The sequence below is a fragment of the Oncorhynchus keta genome, chromosome 13, assembly GCF_023373465.1.
Source record: "Oncorhynchus keta strain PuntledgeMale-10-30-2019 chromosome 13, Oket_V2, whole genome shotgun sequence".
In the NCBI taxonomy this organism is placed as follows: Eukaryota; Metazoa; Chordata; class Actinopteri; order Salmoniformes; family Salmonidae; genus Oncorhynchus; species Oncorhynchus keta.
In genome coordinates this window covers 17,762,454-17,778,015 of record NC_068433.1, presented here as the reverse complement: position 1 = coordinate 17,778,015, position 15,562 = coordinate 17,762,454, and the positions used below count along the sequence as shown (strand labels likewise).

At 41.2% G+C, this 15,562-nt stretch overlaps 1 protein-coding gene across 1 annotated transcript in view; it reads right to left on the bottom strand.

The window, feature by feature from the left end:
- The window catches only part of LOC118391976 (adhesion G protein-coupled receptor A3-like), a 63,752-nt gene that overhangs the window by 19,749 nt on the left and 28,441 nt on the right, over positions 1-15,562 (bottom strand). The window contains exon 3 of the mRNA XM_035783504.2: positions 1,218-1,289. Within this exon, the coding sequence (XP_035639397.1) occupies positions 1,218-1,289 (72 nt within the window). The remainder of the gene's footprint in view (positions 1-1,217; positions 1,290-15,562) is intronic.

Sequence of the window (15,562 nt, the reverse complement as noted above, 5' to 3'; positions counted from 1 at the left end):
CTTGAAGCATGAAAACACAGAGAATCTCAATGCCGATAAGTACCTATCGGCAGTCTATCACAGTGGGAGGCCGTTCCTTCTCTTGCTAGAACAAAAGCGGTACCTGCCGACCCTGTAGCAACGAACGTACCGATTTTACTTGTAAAATCACAATGCTTGTCAGTGGCCAACAACTTTACTTTGAGCCAATCAGAGAGCACGAACCCCCACGTGGGAGAGCAATATAAAAGGGGGATTTTCTCTGCACATCCACGGGTGAGACAGTCACACTTCATATGCAATGTAGGCTATGGGATGGTAGCTAGCTAAGTGCGCAAAACACTTCTTCCAAGCTAGATAACCATTGTATCTGGAATTGACATTATAATTAAATCACAATGGATTAGCTCGTTTCCATGATCAGCTGCCTGTGTTAGCTGCTGAGTTAGTGCAGTGTCCTTAGCTAGCTAGCTATGCTGTGCTAGCTAACGAATATGCTAACATGAGCAAGTTAGCTAAACATTTGGCTCTTGACAGCCACTGGCAGTATGGGATAATGGAGTGTGAATTAAATAGTTTCTTCGTCATCTTGCTAGGTAGTGTATCTAGCTGTGGCCATCTGGCTAATATAATAAGGACTTTTTACAAAATAACAATTAAAATTGCAGACAGCTTGACATCTAGACCATTAGCAATACCCACGGATATGCATTGCCAAACGAAGCTACTGCCACCTTCTGGTTTGGAGTATTTTAACAAGAGGCGAGTGGCTGACGACTTCGCTGTGTGAACACACAAGAGATCGACTGCCGACACTCTGTTCAAAGGCGCTAAGTACTGTTGCCAGGCAAAAGTTTTAAAATCCTACCAGAGATTTTACAGCTGTCGCTTACGTAGACTGGATAGGCTAGACACAGAGTTAGCAATTGCCTCTATCTCAGAAACAACAGATAGGGCCAAGAGTATTGTCGAAACCTGGCAAAGACCGTTCTGTTAAAATGTTGCATTGTGGGAGCATATACAACAGTGTGTAGTTTTTTTTCTTTCTTTTATACAACAGTTTTGGACATGGTGCATTATGGATGCAGTATAACACATCTGATGTTGAGCAATAGAGGATCGGCATAGACGCATTTTTAAAATCGTTCAGCCCATGACTCGTCCATCTGCCAAGAAAATGACAAATTTGATTAAAATGAAAATGATTTATTGCTGATGGTGATATTGATAATACTCACAGTCTTTTGAGTGCGAGCAATCCAAGGAAAGCCCCCGGTTCGATACGACTGACGATGTTGTTCCGCATGTCCCTGTGAAAGACAAACAAAGGGTAAGCCACAAGAAAATAAAAAGGCGAAAATAAACGTCAAGTGCACAACAAAGAACGTCTGGTTCGTGTCACGGCATATTGCAATCAACACATATTAGGAATATTTGCAGCCAACTTGATCCAAAAATACCATTCCCCAATGACTAAGACATATTCTTTTACGCATCTAATAACACAAAGATATTCTCTCTAGGCCTGCTCAAATACATAAAAAATGACAGTCGAAGAAACACACTTCAGATCAGAGGTGTTCCCGAAATCCACATAAATACAGTGGATTGTGAGAAAGACAAGGTCCGGCTCAGAGCAAAAGAACTTAGGACTTTTCACTGGATAGGGACAAAGGTGGACTTTTTCCCTGACTTCTCCAAGGAGGTCCAGGACAAGAGAAAAGCATTCGTGGAGGTGAGACACATGTGCATGAAAGTGTGTCGCGGACGTCAATGAGGCCGAACGATCTGAGTAGCGTGGTAGGCGATGGAAGGTCTCCGTGATGGCAGTGGTTCATCACGGATTAACTACCATTTTTCTCTAAGCTGAGAGAACTTCCTATGTTGTGAGTAATAGTCTCACTGAGTGTTTATGCTGTGAATGCTGCCTACAATTTATCATTCTGGTTTACAGTTGATATCATTATAGTACTCGATTGAGCAGCAATCTAGGCCAAGCATATCATTTGTTTTACGGTCATAGTAGGGATAAACATATCTATTTTTTTGTTTGTTTTCACTCGCATGTTCGTGCCATGTGTGATGGGCACAACCCAAAGTGTTAGTTGGCTGAGTTATCATTATTCTGACCTATATCGGACACCCTTTGATGTTGGCTCTCTGCTTACAATCCTGCCTTATGGAATTAGACGGTTCATGAGAAAGATAATCTCTTCTCTTTGGGAGTATAATGAGCAGCCTGTCTTTATGTCCAATGGTTTTGGTTGATCCATGTCATTTCAATGACATGTCATCGCTGTCATATCAAAATGTATATGGGCATGCCTGTATTTGGCGTTGGTAAAACGTCCTTATTCTAGTTGGATCGTCAGTGGTGGGAAGTCCTCGGTACACTTCACACGGATGAAGGCCTGGTTTAGGGGAGGGCGATTTAAAAGAGAAATAATTGTGTCGCGTGGGTTTGGGACATGTTTGTTCTATGGGAAGTTTAGTGTTCTGTGGGGTGCACTACCAGTCGTTCACTTTTCTTTGATTCAAAAGCAAAGGCTATCCGAAAGGCATTGATTTAAAATACTTCAATAGTCGTCATGTTTTGGTAATAGTTATATTTACAACCTTTCAGACGTGACCAACGTGATTCAAATGCACAAATCAAGTGGATGCTGCAGTGTTTCCAAGTGGCGTCAGAAGCAACTGCTTGCACGCGCGTTACCACTCCACTATGTCTCCCTGTCACGGATTTTGCGCCATCAGTAGAGATACCAACATGAGCAGCAGCTACGTTTGGCTACATACGGACCGTTAGTGGAATTCCCACAAGAGAGTAACGGTTAATGTGATTGGATGTTAATTATTGGACTAGGTTGCCTGTATTTGACATTGTGTTGTTATTTCGCTGAAGAATAGATGGTTTCATTTTATTTTTGGCAGTGAAACGAGACTACTCAGGTGAGAGAGAGAGAGAGAAACTAACTCAAATGTATAACCCCGTTGGAAAATCTAAAATGTGCATTTAAAAAAAGGCCAATCACGTTTTTATTTGGCGTACACCAGTTTGGGAATACCTGCCATAATACATTCAACCCCCCAAAAAGAGGTGTATATTCTATTTTCCAAAAGTATACATGTTCAAGTGGGAAAATAGTTTAAGGACATAGAGGGACAAATCTTGACTTTACTTGTATTGGTTTCAGGCCAAAATATAATATGAACATTTATGCTCTGAATGAGGAGGACCCAGACTTCTTCTGTCAATTTAACAAAATTATATTGGATTTTGTTTATTTCTCTCTGGTACTAGGGGGGGAGGGACTATAATCAGGTCCCTGATGCATTTTTATACAAATCCAAAACTGTTCTAACCAAGACCTCCAAAACGAGGATGCTGGTGACTGATCAATCCAAACCCTCGTGATTACACATTCTTTTTGAATAGGCACACTGTTTATTCACGGGTCGACTACTTTATCTCACACTCTCCGATAGATAAAGTGGGTCCTTGCAGTGTGGGCACGATAGCTATGACAGATCATGCACCCATTGATCTGACTGTTGACATGGGAGAAGAAAGATAAAAATGTAAAATGTTGGCGATTGAACAACAACCTCTTACGGGACAAGGTGTTTTGTGAAATCCTTAACACACACACACACACACACACACACACACACACACACACACACACACACACACACACACACACACACACACACACACACACACACACACACACACACACACACACACACACACACACACACATTCTCTGAAACAAATAGGGAAGCTTTTAAAGCATACATACGAGGAGTAATGATAGAACGATCAGCTACTATTAAGAAATTAAATAAACAGAAAATGTATAAACTTGAAACAGAGCTCAAAACGCTGGAGAGGGAATATTGTTCCAATCCTAACAACATTTCTCTGGTAAACCTGACAAAAAACAAATACGAGCTGCATACTTTATTCAGTAAAAAAGCTGAAGCAGAGATGATACAAAATCAGGTGAAAAGGCAGGAAAACTGTTGGCCAGTCAATTGAAATCTAGAGAAACAGATCTTCAAACAGGTGGAATCAGAAATAAGACAGGCAAGCTGATTACCAATCAGAAAAAAATAACTACATATTTCAAGACTTTGAAATCAGAGGCATTCTTTCAGAATTTGAACCTTCCTAAACGTACAGAGGAAGCCTGGGCTTGACCACCCCATTACTTTGGAGGAATTGACCAAAAAAAAGACAAGCACCCAGTGGTAAAACCCCCGGGGTTGGATGGGATACCCAGTGATTTCTAGAAAAGGTTTGCAGAGCAGCTTAGCTCAGTAATATTGAAAACATTTAACACATCGATTGAGTTCCGACCTTCACGTGATGCAGTAATCACCCTAATTGTAATTTTATTTCACCTTTATTTAACCAGGTACGCCAGTTGAGAACAAGTTCTCATTTACAACTGCGACCTGGCCAAGATAAAGCAAAGCAGTGTGACACAAACAACAACAGAGTTACACATGGAATAAACAAGAGTACAGTCAATAACACAATATAAAAAAAAAGTACTCAGAAATGGAAAGGATCCCCATGGATGTGGGAGCTACCGTCTAATTTCTTTGATACATTTGAATGGAAAATGGTTTACAAAACTTCTGGCTATGGAGGGTGAATCATAACATTAAGAAAATCATAAATACAGACCAGGTGGGATCTATGAAAAGCAGAACTTCATCTGACAATCCTACAGCATGTCATCTGGAAGGCAAAAGATTTGGATACTTCAGTGGCAGCCTTATCCCCAGACGCAGAGAAAGCCTTTTATAGGGTGGGCTGGGACGACCTGCATTACACTAGAAATACATTTGGATTTGGACAGGGCTTTCAGAATATTATTAAACATACAGTTGAAGTTGGAAGTTTACATACACTTAGGTTGGAGTCATTAAAACTCATTTTTCAACCACTCCACAAATTTCTTGTTAACAAACTATAGTTTTGGCAAGGCGGTTAGGACATCTACTTTGTGCATGACAGAAGTAATTTTTCCAACAATTGCTTACAGACAGATTATTTCACTGCAATCACATTTCCAGTGGGTCAGAAGTTTACATACACTAAGTTGACTGTGCCTTTAAACAGCTTGGAAAATTCCAGAAAATAATTTCATGGCTTTAGAAGCTTTTAATAGGCTAATTGACATAATTTGAGTCAATTGGAGGTGTGCCTCTTCGCTTGGCATCATGGGGAAATCAAAAGAAATCAGCCAAGACCTCAGACATTTTTTTTGTAGACCTCCACAAGTCTGGTTCATCCTTGGGAGCAATTTCCAAACGCCTGAAGGTACCACGTTCATCTGTACAAAAAATAGTATTCAAGTATAAACACCATGGGACCACACAGCCGTCATACCGCTCAGTAAGGAGACGCGTTCTGTCTCCTAGAGATACAGTTCCCGCTCAGCCCAGTCAAAACTGTTCGCTGCTCTGGCCCCCCAATGGTGGAACAAACTCCCTCACGACGCCAGGACAGCGGAGTCAATCACCACCTTCCGGAGACACCTGAAACCCCACCTCTTTAAGGAATACCTAGGATAGGATAAAGTAATCCTTCTCACCCCCCCCCCCCCCCCCCTTAAAAGATTTAGATGCACTATTGTAAAGTGGCTGTTCCACTGGATGTCATAAGGTGAATGCACCAATTTGTAAGTCGCTCTGGATAAGAGTGTCTGCTAAATGACTTAAATGTAAATGTAGAGATGAACGTTCTTTGGTGCAAAAAGTGCAAATCAATCCCAGAACAACAGCAAAGGACCTTGTGAAGATGCTGGAGGAAACAGGTACAAAAGTATCTATATCCACAGTAAAATGAGTCCTGTATCGACATAACCTGAAAGGCTGCTCAGCAAGAAAGAAGCCACTGCTCCAAAACCGCCATAAAAAAGCCAGACTACGGTTTGCACCTGCACATGGGGACAAAGACCATACTTTTTGGAGAAATGTGCTCCGGTCTGATGAAACTAAATTAGAACTGTTTGGAGGAAAAAGGGGGAGGCTTGCAAGACGAAGAACACCCTCCCAACCATGAAGCACGAGGGTGGCAGCATCATGTTGTGGGGGTTCTTTGCTGCAGGAGGGACTAGTACACTTGACAAAATATATGGCATCATGAGGCAGGACAATTATGTGGATATATTGAAGCAACATCTCAAGACATCAGTCAGGAAGTTATAGCTTGGTCGCAAATGGGTCTTCCAAATGGACAATGACCCCAAGCATACTTCCAAAGTTGTGGCAAAATGGCGTAAGGACAACAAAGGCAAGGTATTGGAGTGGCCATCACAAAGCTCTGACCTCAATCCTATAGACATTTTGTGGGCAGAACTGAAAAAGAGTGTGCGAGCAAGGAGGCCTACAAATCTGACTCAGTTACACCAGCTCTGTCAGGAGGAATGGGCCAAAATTCACCCAACGTATTGTGGGAAGCTTGTGGAAGGCTCCCCGAAACATTTGATCCAAGTTAAACAATTTAAAAGCAATGCTACCAAATACTAATTGAGTGTATGTAAACTTCTGACCCACTGTGAATGTAATGAAATAAATATAAGCTGAAATGAATCATTCTCTCTACTATTATTCTGACATTTCACATTCTTAATATAAAGTGGTGATCCTAACTGACCTAAGACAGGGAATTTTTACTAGGTTTAAATGTCAGGAATTGAGAAACTGAGTTTAAATGTATTTGGCAAAGGTGTATGTAAACTTCTGACTTCAACTGTATGTACAACGAGGTCCTCCCGAGCGGTCTACGGCACTGCATCGCATCCTGGTTCGAGTCCAGGCTCTGTTGGTTGCCAGGTGTACGGTGTTTCCTCCGACACATTGGTGCAGCTGGCATTGTGTCAAGAAGCAGTGCGGCTTGTCTGGGTTCTGTTTCGGAGGATGCACAGCTCTCGACCTTCGCCTCTCCTGAGTTCTGTACGGGAGTTGCAGCGATGAGACAAGACTAACTACCAAATGGAATCCACACAATTAGGGAGAAAAAGTGGTAAAAAAAACAACATTTAGTCACTAACAGACTATGATCATCTCCATTTTTAGTAGGACAAGGCAACTGTCTCTCGCCTCCCCTGTTTATTATAGCATTAAAACCATTTGCCTGAAGCCATTAGGCTGCATCAGTCAATCAAAGGGGTTAATATAGGAGGTAGGGAGAATAAACTACTGCTTCATGCAGACTGGAGGTTTCAATGGGTCTCTAAAAACTTGAGGTACCTGGGGATCGCTTTAAATCCTGGTCTGGAGAACATGACTTCATAAAACCTTGACCCACTACTGAACAAAATTAAACTCCAGTTTAAGAGCTGGGATAAGCTACAAATCTCATTATGGGGTAGGAAACAGGTTATAAAAGACAGTCATAGCTCCTCATATTACCAGTGTTCATACCGGTCTATACCTTTAAATCCATAGACAAAATGATTAGTACGTTTGTATGGGCCGGTAAAAAGGCCAGGGTGAAACTAGCGAGACTACAGGCAACGACTGAGAAGGGAGGATTAAAGCTCCCTAACATGTCATCATATCAAGAAGACTCAGTAGCTGCCCAAATAGGCGCTCTCTTTACTGAAAATTCTAATAGGCCAATTTTGGAGGACATGGAATTGAATGCCCCATTCGGAGCATCAGATTATTTGAGTCAACAAAAGGTGGGACTGCAGAATCCAATAATGTCCCGTACAATAATATATGGAGTCAGATTCATAAGAAAGAGAAATCTTTACCTTTCCTGACAAGCTCTGTTTTGTTATGGAACAACCCTAAATTGAAAATAGGGGGACATGTGGTCTTCTGGAAAGATTGGAATAGATAGGGGATAAAGAACATTGGTTGTCTATTTCAAGAATACGCGTTTACCTCTTTTGAATAACTAAGGTCCAAGTATAATTGACAGAAACAAGACTTTTAGAGATATCTCCAGTTTAGACATTGTGTGCTTAAGGTAGGACAGAATAACAACAAATTCCATGTCAATTCTGATATAAGTCTTAAGATAGCAATCCTTTGCTAATTACCACATACGGCACGGTTTCTATATAGCCATCTTATAGGTGGATTGAACGGAACTTGTAAGGGAAAAAGACCAGGGAGATATCTTTTGGAGCGGAGGAATGGAATATTATAGCACAACAGATGCTCCTCCCTATGAGAGATGCCCGGTCCAAACTGATTACATTGAAAGTGTTCAATAGGATTTATAGGACTCCTCTGAGGTTGAACAGAATAGGTTTGATAGAATCCAGTCTATGCTGGAGATGTCAGTCAAGTACAGGTGACATAATCCATATGATCTGTAACTGTCCGAGCTTGCATACCTTTTGGCAGAATGTAATGGAAAAGATTACCTGCAAATCCTGCTTTGCCATTACTGAATATCACTAAAGATGTTGATAGACTGAGAAGCTCATGTTTAAACTGGCTAAACGCTGCTCTAACCACAGCGAAAAGAGTCATACTGAGACACTGGAGGGAGAAGAACCCTCCCTCATTTAACGAATGGTACATAGCCTTGGCAGAAACAGCTTCAGATGAAAGGTTGATTTATAGAATGAATGGTACACTCGATAATGTTTCTGACATCTGGGGACAAAAAAAAGAAGCGGCAGCTCCAGTGAGCACATGATCACCAACACTGGACAACTGAGGACTGGAAAAACATTGCCTGGAACATGACAGTGAGTTCAGTTTACTTGGGTGGCCTGGTCAGCCCCCAGACCTCAACCCAATAGAGCGTCTTTGGGATGAGATGGAACAGGCTGTTCACAGCATGAATGTACCGACGTCCAATCTGCAGCAACTACATGATGTCATCCCGTCAGCATGGACCAACATCCCTGTGGAACGTTTCCGACACCTTGTAGAATGCCCCGAAGAATTCAGTCTGTTCTGGAAGCAGAGGGTGGTCCGACTCGGTACTAGATGGGTGTACCTAATAAAAACTGGCCGGTGATTGTATAAGAGCTTTGTACAGTGCATTCGGAAAGTATTCAGACTAGGGGTCGACCAATTATGATTTTTCTACGCCGATACTGATACCGATTATTGGAGGACCAAAAAAAGCCGATACCGATTAAAATCGGTTCGATTTTTGCTATGTATTTCTAATAATGACAATTACAACAATACTGAATTAACACTTATTTTAACTTAATATAATACATCAATAAAATCAATTTAGCCTCAAATAAATAATTAAACATGTTCTATTTGGTTTAAATAATGCAAAAACAAAGTGTTGGAGAAGAAAGTAAAAGTGCAATATGTGCCATGTAAGAAAGCTAACATTTAAGTTCCTTGCTCCGAACATGAACATATGAAAGCTGGTGGTTCCTTTTAACACGAGTCTTGAATATTCCCAGGTAAGAAGTTTTGGGTTGTAGTTATTATAGGAATTATAGGACTATTTCTCTCTATACGATTTGTATTTCATATACCCTTGACTATTGGATGTTCGTATAGGCACTTTAGTATTGCCAGTGTAACAGTATAGCTTCCGTCCCCCTCCTCGCTCCAGCCTGGGCTCGAACCAGGAACATAATCTCGGGAGTTGATAGGCTTGAAGTCTGAAACAGCTCAATGCTTGAAGCATTGCGAAGAGCTGCTGGCAAAACTCACGAAAGTGCTGTTTGAATGAATGCTTACAAGCCTGCTGGTGCCTACCACCGCTCAGTCAGACTGCTCTATTAAATCATAGACTTAATTATAATATAATAACACACAGAAATATGAGCCTTCGGTCAATAAAATGGTTGAATCCGGAAACTATCACTTCGAAAACAAAACGTTTATTCCTTCAGTGGAATACGGAATCGTTCCGTATTTTATACAACGGCTGGCATCCCTAAGTCTAAATACTCTTGTTACATTGCACAACCTTCAATGTTTTGTCATAATTACGTAAAATTCTGGCAAATTAGTTCGCAACGAGCCAGGCGGCCCAAACTGTTGCATATACCCTGACTCTGCGTGCAATGAACGCAAGAGAAGTGACACAGTTTTCTTAACTGACTTGGCTCATTAAATAAAGTTGTAAAATAAAAAAAATTATGCAAAAATCTGCGTCCAAAAATACCGATTTCCGATCGCCATGAACTTAATCGGTCGACCTATTATTCCCTTGACTTTTTCCACATTTTGTTAGGTTACAGCCTTTTTCCTATCAATCTACACACAATACCCCATAATGACAAAGCAAAAAACAGGTTTTTAGAAACCAAATTATAAAAAACATTAATATCACATTTTACAGAAGCCCTCAGACCTTTTACTCAGTACTTGGTTGAAGCACCTTTGGCAGCGATTACAGCTTTTAGTCTTCTTGGATATGACGCTACAAGCTTGGTACACCTGTATTTGGGGAGTTTCTCCCATTCTTCTCTGCAGATCCTCTCAAGCTCTTTTAGGTTGGATGGGGAGCGTCGCTGCACAGCTATTTTCAGGTCTCTCCAGAGATGTTCAATTGTGTTCAAGTTCGGCCTCTGGCTGGGCCACTCACGGACATTAAGAGACTTGTCCCGAAGCCACTCCAGCATTGTCTTGGCTGTGTGCTTAGGGTTGTTGTCCTGTTGGAAGGTGAAACTTTGCCCCCCAGTCTGAGGTCCTGAGTATTCTTGAACAGGTGTTCATCCATGATCTCTCTGTACTTTGCTCCGTTCATCTTTCCCTCGATGCTGACTAGTCTTCCAGTCTCTGCCACTGAAAAACATCTCCACAGCATGATGCTGCTGCCACCACCATGCTTCACCGTTGGGAGGGTGCCAGGTTTCCTCCAGACGTGACCCCTGGCATTCAGGCCAAGGGGATTCTTGTTTCTTATGGTCTGAGTCCTCTATGTGCCTTTTGGCAAACTCCAAGCGGGCTGTCATGTGCCTTTTACCGACAGGTGTGTGCCTTTTCAAATCATGTCCAATCATTTGAATTTACCACAGGTGGACTCCAATCAAGGATGACGAATGGAAACAAGATGCACCTGAGCTCAATTTCGAGTCATAGCAAAGGGTCTGAATACTTGTTTTTATTTTTAATACATTTGCAAAAATGTCTAACAAAACAGATTTTGCTTTGTGGTTATGGGGTAGTGTGTGTAGATTGAGGAGGAAAAACATTCATTTAATCAATTTCAGAATAAGGCTGTAAGGTAACAAAATGTGGAGGAACTCAAGGGGTCTGAATACTTTCCGAATGTACTGTACATTCAGAGACAACAAAGTCAAAGAGTAAGGCCTACACCCAAGAGCCAGTTTTGGGGTACAATTTTAGCAAAATGTATGACTGTCCTTAAAATGAAATCCCACTGACGCTAACTCACCCCGTTGACCCCTGGTGCTATGGTACTTGTATTGTACTTCTTTATAGACAATATAACTGCAACGGCCACCAATTTCCCCATATCCTGTGGGACTCTCACCTACTCAGACACCTCTGGCAGGGACACTAGACCCCCCAATCAAGCCTCCTCAGCCCAGTAACTGACAGCCATGGGTCTCCAGGGGCCCCACACACAAAGGCTCCCCACCCCGCTTCGCCCTGGACTGAGTTCGAGGCAGCACGGTCACAGATACCTGCTAGCACCTAGCGCTCACCTGCGCCACCACTGCCGAGTCACTCATTACGATCTGTGTTTTTAAAGACCTCGCAGGTCGCCACCTGATCCCCCATACAAAGGCCACTGGGTAACTGTGACTGGGCTGTTTGATGTTCAGTAGCTGTCATCTGGCTGGAGGGGGATTGGGAGACAGGGCCACACATGGATCATAGGAGCCAAGCTATTGCTTTTGATGTGCATTGGCAAAATTGGCTTTCCTGTAGAGGAGTGTTGAAAGACAAATGGAAAAGGGGTAAGGCCAAAAAAAAGAATGATCTTCAAAATGTTATGAATTGGTGCCTCCATGGCAATTAAAAAAGGCTGATTGAGAGCCTTTTTACTAAATAATGTGTTTGATTTGTATGATTGTGTATTGCTTTTAGTGTATTGATGTGCATATTGATGTGTATAATGTATTATTGATGTATGTAGTGTGTATTGATGTCTATATAGGCAATCTGTGAAAGAGACCTTGGTCTCAGTACGACTCGCTGTCAAAAAAAGGTTTAAAGAATGCAACAAATGCGAGGCACAAATGGATCACCTTGGACCACCTGTAAGAGGCCAGAAAAAGAGAGAGGATCTTTGTACTTGCTTACTGTGCCGGATGGTACCTTTAACCCTACTAATAATTTGTCCCCGGCCAATTCTGTTCTCCCCTCTAAATACCATCAAAGTTTCACTTTGAAATGCTGCTGTTGCCTTTGTCAACACTAGCTGTGCTCTTGACCCAACTGTTTCATGTTGGTGACCATAGTAAATCAACCGAGGGGCAAAGTGTCACAAGTTATGGAATAGACTCTGGGGGACGGTGTTCAACAAGGCACAATTTTGGTTCACATTTATCCATGCTTTGATTAGGCTTGATGATACCAAGGTGGGGCCGGTGCCAGCTAAATGACCGGTGTCAAACGCCAGTGGGGGCAGCCCACAGTTTAGCACCAAAGCCAATCCCAATCTACTGATCCTTCCATTTCCTCAAAGAGTAGTGCTGGAATGCTGTCAAAGGGTGAAACAGTGAACCAATTTTTCTGAACTCGTTTCAAACTGAAATTCAGAATTTTATGTGATTCCAATTCCTAATGGTCGTTCTGTGGTTTTCCCAAAATGACAGCTTGGCGTGATCGGTTCTGTGGCGTCTTAGACGGGGGAAACAATGGTCTTTGTTTGGTGGATTACGTTAAGCGAGTCACTGAAAGGTTTTGTTTCTGATCTTTTTTTGTCAGTTGTTTACGAAGCTGGTTGACCTACATCTTCTACTGATTGACTGTCAAGTTGTCACAGACATGACTAAGATAAAAATTCTGGGGTGGCATCCATGTATTGAAAAAACTAAATTGTACAAATTCAACACTATCACCTTTGTCACTGCACTGGCAGAATTATCAGTAAAAGTACAGAATATTAAACCATTTGAGATTTCCTTTTAGAGAAGCAGAATAACTTGTGGGAAGAGTCAGGTAGTGGTGGAGGTAGACCGCGTGCAACCTATCCCAACTCCCCTCAGGTTCCAAAACTGCCGACCACAAACTACCTGGCACATTTCAAACTCCCTTTGCAAGAACACGCTAGGCCTGCTTGCCATGCTAAAATGTAAATGACTGGATAATGAAATCTGAATTAATTTACCTCAGAGTACTTTAGGGGATTCCCTTGTTCCCTTTTAGGGAATTATCCTTGTGCGCTGATTAGATCGAACCTGAGATTCTGTAGAAGCCTCTGCAGCCATTTTGGAAAGATGTAGAAACACAGCCAAATGCACTGTTTGATATAAGAGCGCAGCAGCTACTGACAAACATTATAAGCTTGTGATTTGGATGTTGGAAAATATTAAGTCTCTTCAATTTTCATCTGCCACAAGTAATATTAAAGTATATAAAAGTTGAAGTTTCTTTGGCAGGTGTCGAATACGTATACTCTACCAAATCTGGCACAAAGTTTATTTTCAAGGTGAACATTGATGTTACAATCACGAGAAATTGCTGATGTTAAAAAAAGTCTGTCTACTGAAACAAAAACAGAACACAAGATCACACTCATTCTCAACGTGGAGAGTTCTCACTCCACCGGAGTCCAGTTCAGTGAGGAACAAACGGAAAATCTCCCACACCATACTTTTTTATACGTTTAACTTGAGTGTATCTTTTGCAACGTTGATAACCTACAATTACAAAAAATCTTCACAGGTTTCTTACATGCATAAAAGACCAGCATTCCTCATATACTGTCATTCCCCATAGCAATGGTTCCGTTTGAAACTCAAAACCTCCTCAGTCCTTCCAAATAACAAGAGATTATCCCTGCTTCATTTGTAATAATAACCATTCCCTCTGTCTTGACTCCGTGTCAGCTTTGGGAGAGAATTACTGTGCGACAGGGCTTGGGTTCATATTACTGTATAGGAGGGTGACCATGAGAGTTGATTATTGACTTCAGCGGGACTGCAGTAGAGATAGGGCTGTTGCGGTCATAACATTTTGTCAGGCGGTTATTGTTATGCAATAGATTGACCGTTAATTAACATAAACAGGTTTAGCCCCTTTAGAACATCTACATTAAAAACTGTCTAATAAAATAATTGATCACACACCATCACAATGAATCCATTCTTTATTTTAGTCAGGTCGAAATGAAGAAAATGTATTTCAGAACAGAATAGGAGTGGGCCTACTGTATGTTATCTGGCTATGCGCCATGCCATAGGTTTGTTCATTTGTTAAATTTAACCTTTATTTCACAGTTAATAACACATTCTTATTTACAATGACAGCCTAGGAACAGCAGGTTAACTGCCTTGTTCAGGGGCAGAACCTTAGTCAGCTCGGGGATTCGATTCAGCAACCTTTCGTTTCCTGGCCCAACACTCTAACTACTAGGCTACCTGCAGACCCATTTAGCTGACAAGATATGCCATTATTTTATAACATTTTATAGTAAGAAGAATATACTTGCGCTAAACTGAATGAAATAGAATGTATATGTTTCCTATTACAGAGATGGTTTGACTATGAAGTGGCTATGTTGAGCTTAGAAATTGTCATTTGAAACAGGTCCTAGATTTAGCAATATTGGGCAACTTTAGTTGTGAATGAGAGCAACCGTATAATGTATTAGAAAACATATATGGGCTGCATGATGCGACTATCGGTGATTTGAGAAAGTAGCAAAAAAACATATTGCGCTCTGCTCCTTGCCTCAGGCTGCACAGCTATTCTCTCATCAAGTGATCATATTTTCAACCATCAGACTATAATCAATATATTCTTGTCTTTACTAATATGTCAAATTAGTTTGGATTTAGAATGACCCGTTATCAAATTGGCAGGAACAGGGGCAAAAAAAATCTATGTAACCTGTATGCACTAGAATAGTGAATGGAGGCTGCGCGCTTCCCCACCATCCGTTTTTTAGGCTACTTTGGTTTTATAGCAGAGCATGCGCTTAATACGAGCAGCTAAAAAAGACTATTTCTTCCTAACAAAGACCGTAATTAATTTGCCTGAATTTTACATAATTATGACATAACATTGAAGGTTGTTCAATGTAACAGCAATATTTAGACTTATGGTTGCCACCCGTTCGATAAAATACGTAAAGGTTCCGTATTTCACTGAAATAATAAACGTTTTGTTTTTTAAATTATTGTTTCCGGATTTGACCATATTAAATGACCTAAGGCTCGTATGTCTGTGTGTTTATTATACTATAATTAAGTCTATGATTTGATAGAGCAGTCTGAGCGGTGGTAGGCAGCAGCAGGCTCGTAAGCATTCATTCAAACAGCACTTATTAGGTGCATTTGCCAGCAGCTCTTAGCAATGTTTGAAGCACAACTCTGTTTATGCCTTCAAGCCTATTAACTCCCGAGATTAGGCTGGCAATACTAAAGTGCCTATAAGAACATCCAATAGTCAAAGGTCTATGAAATACAAATGGTAAAAAGAG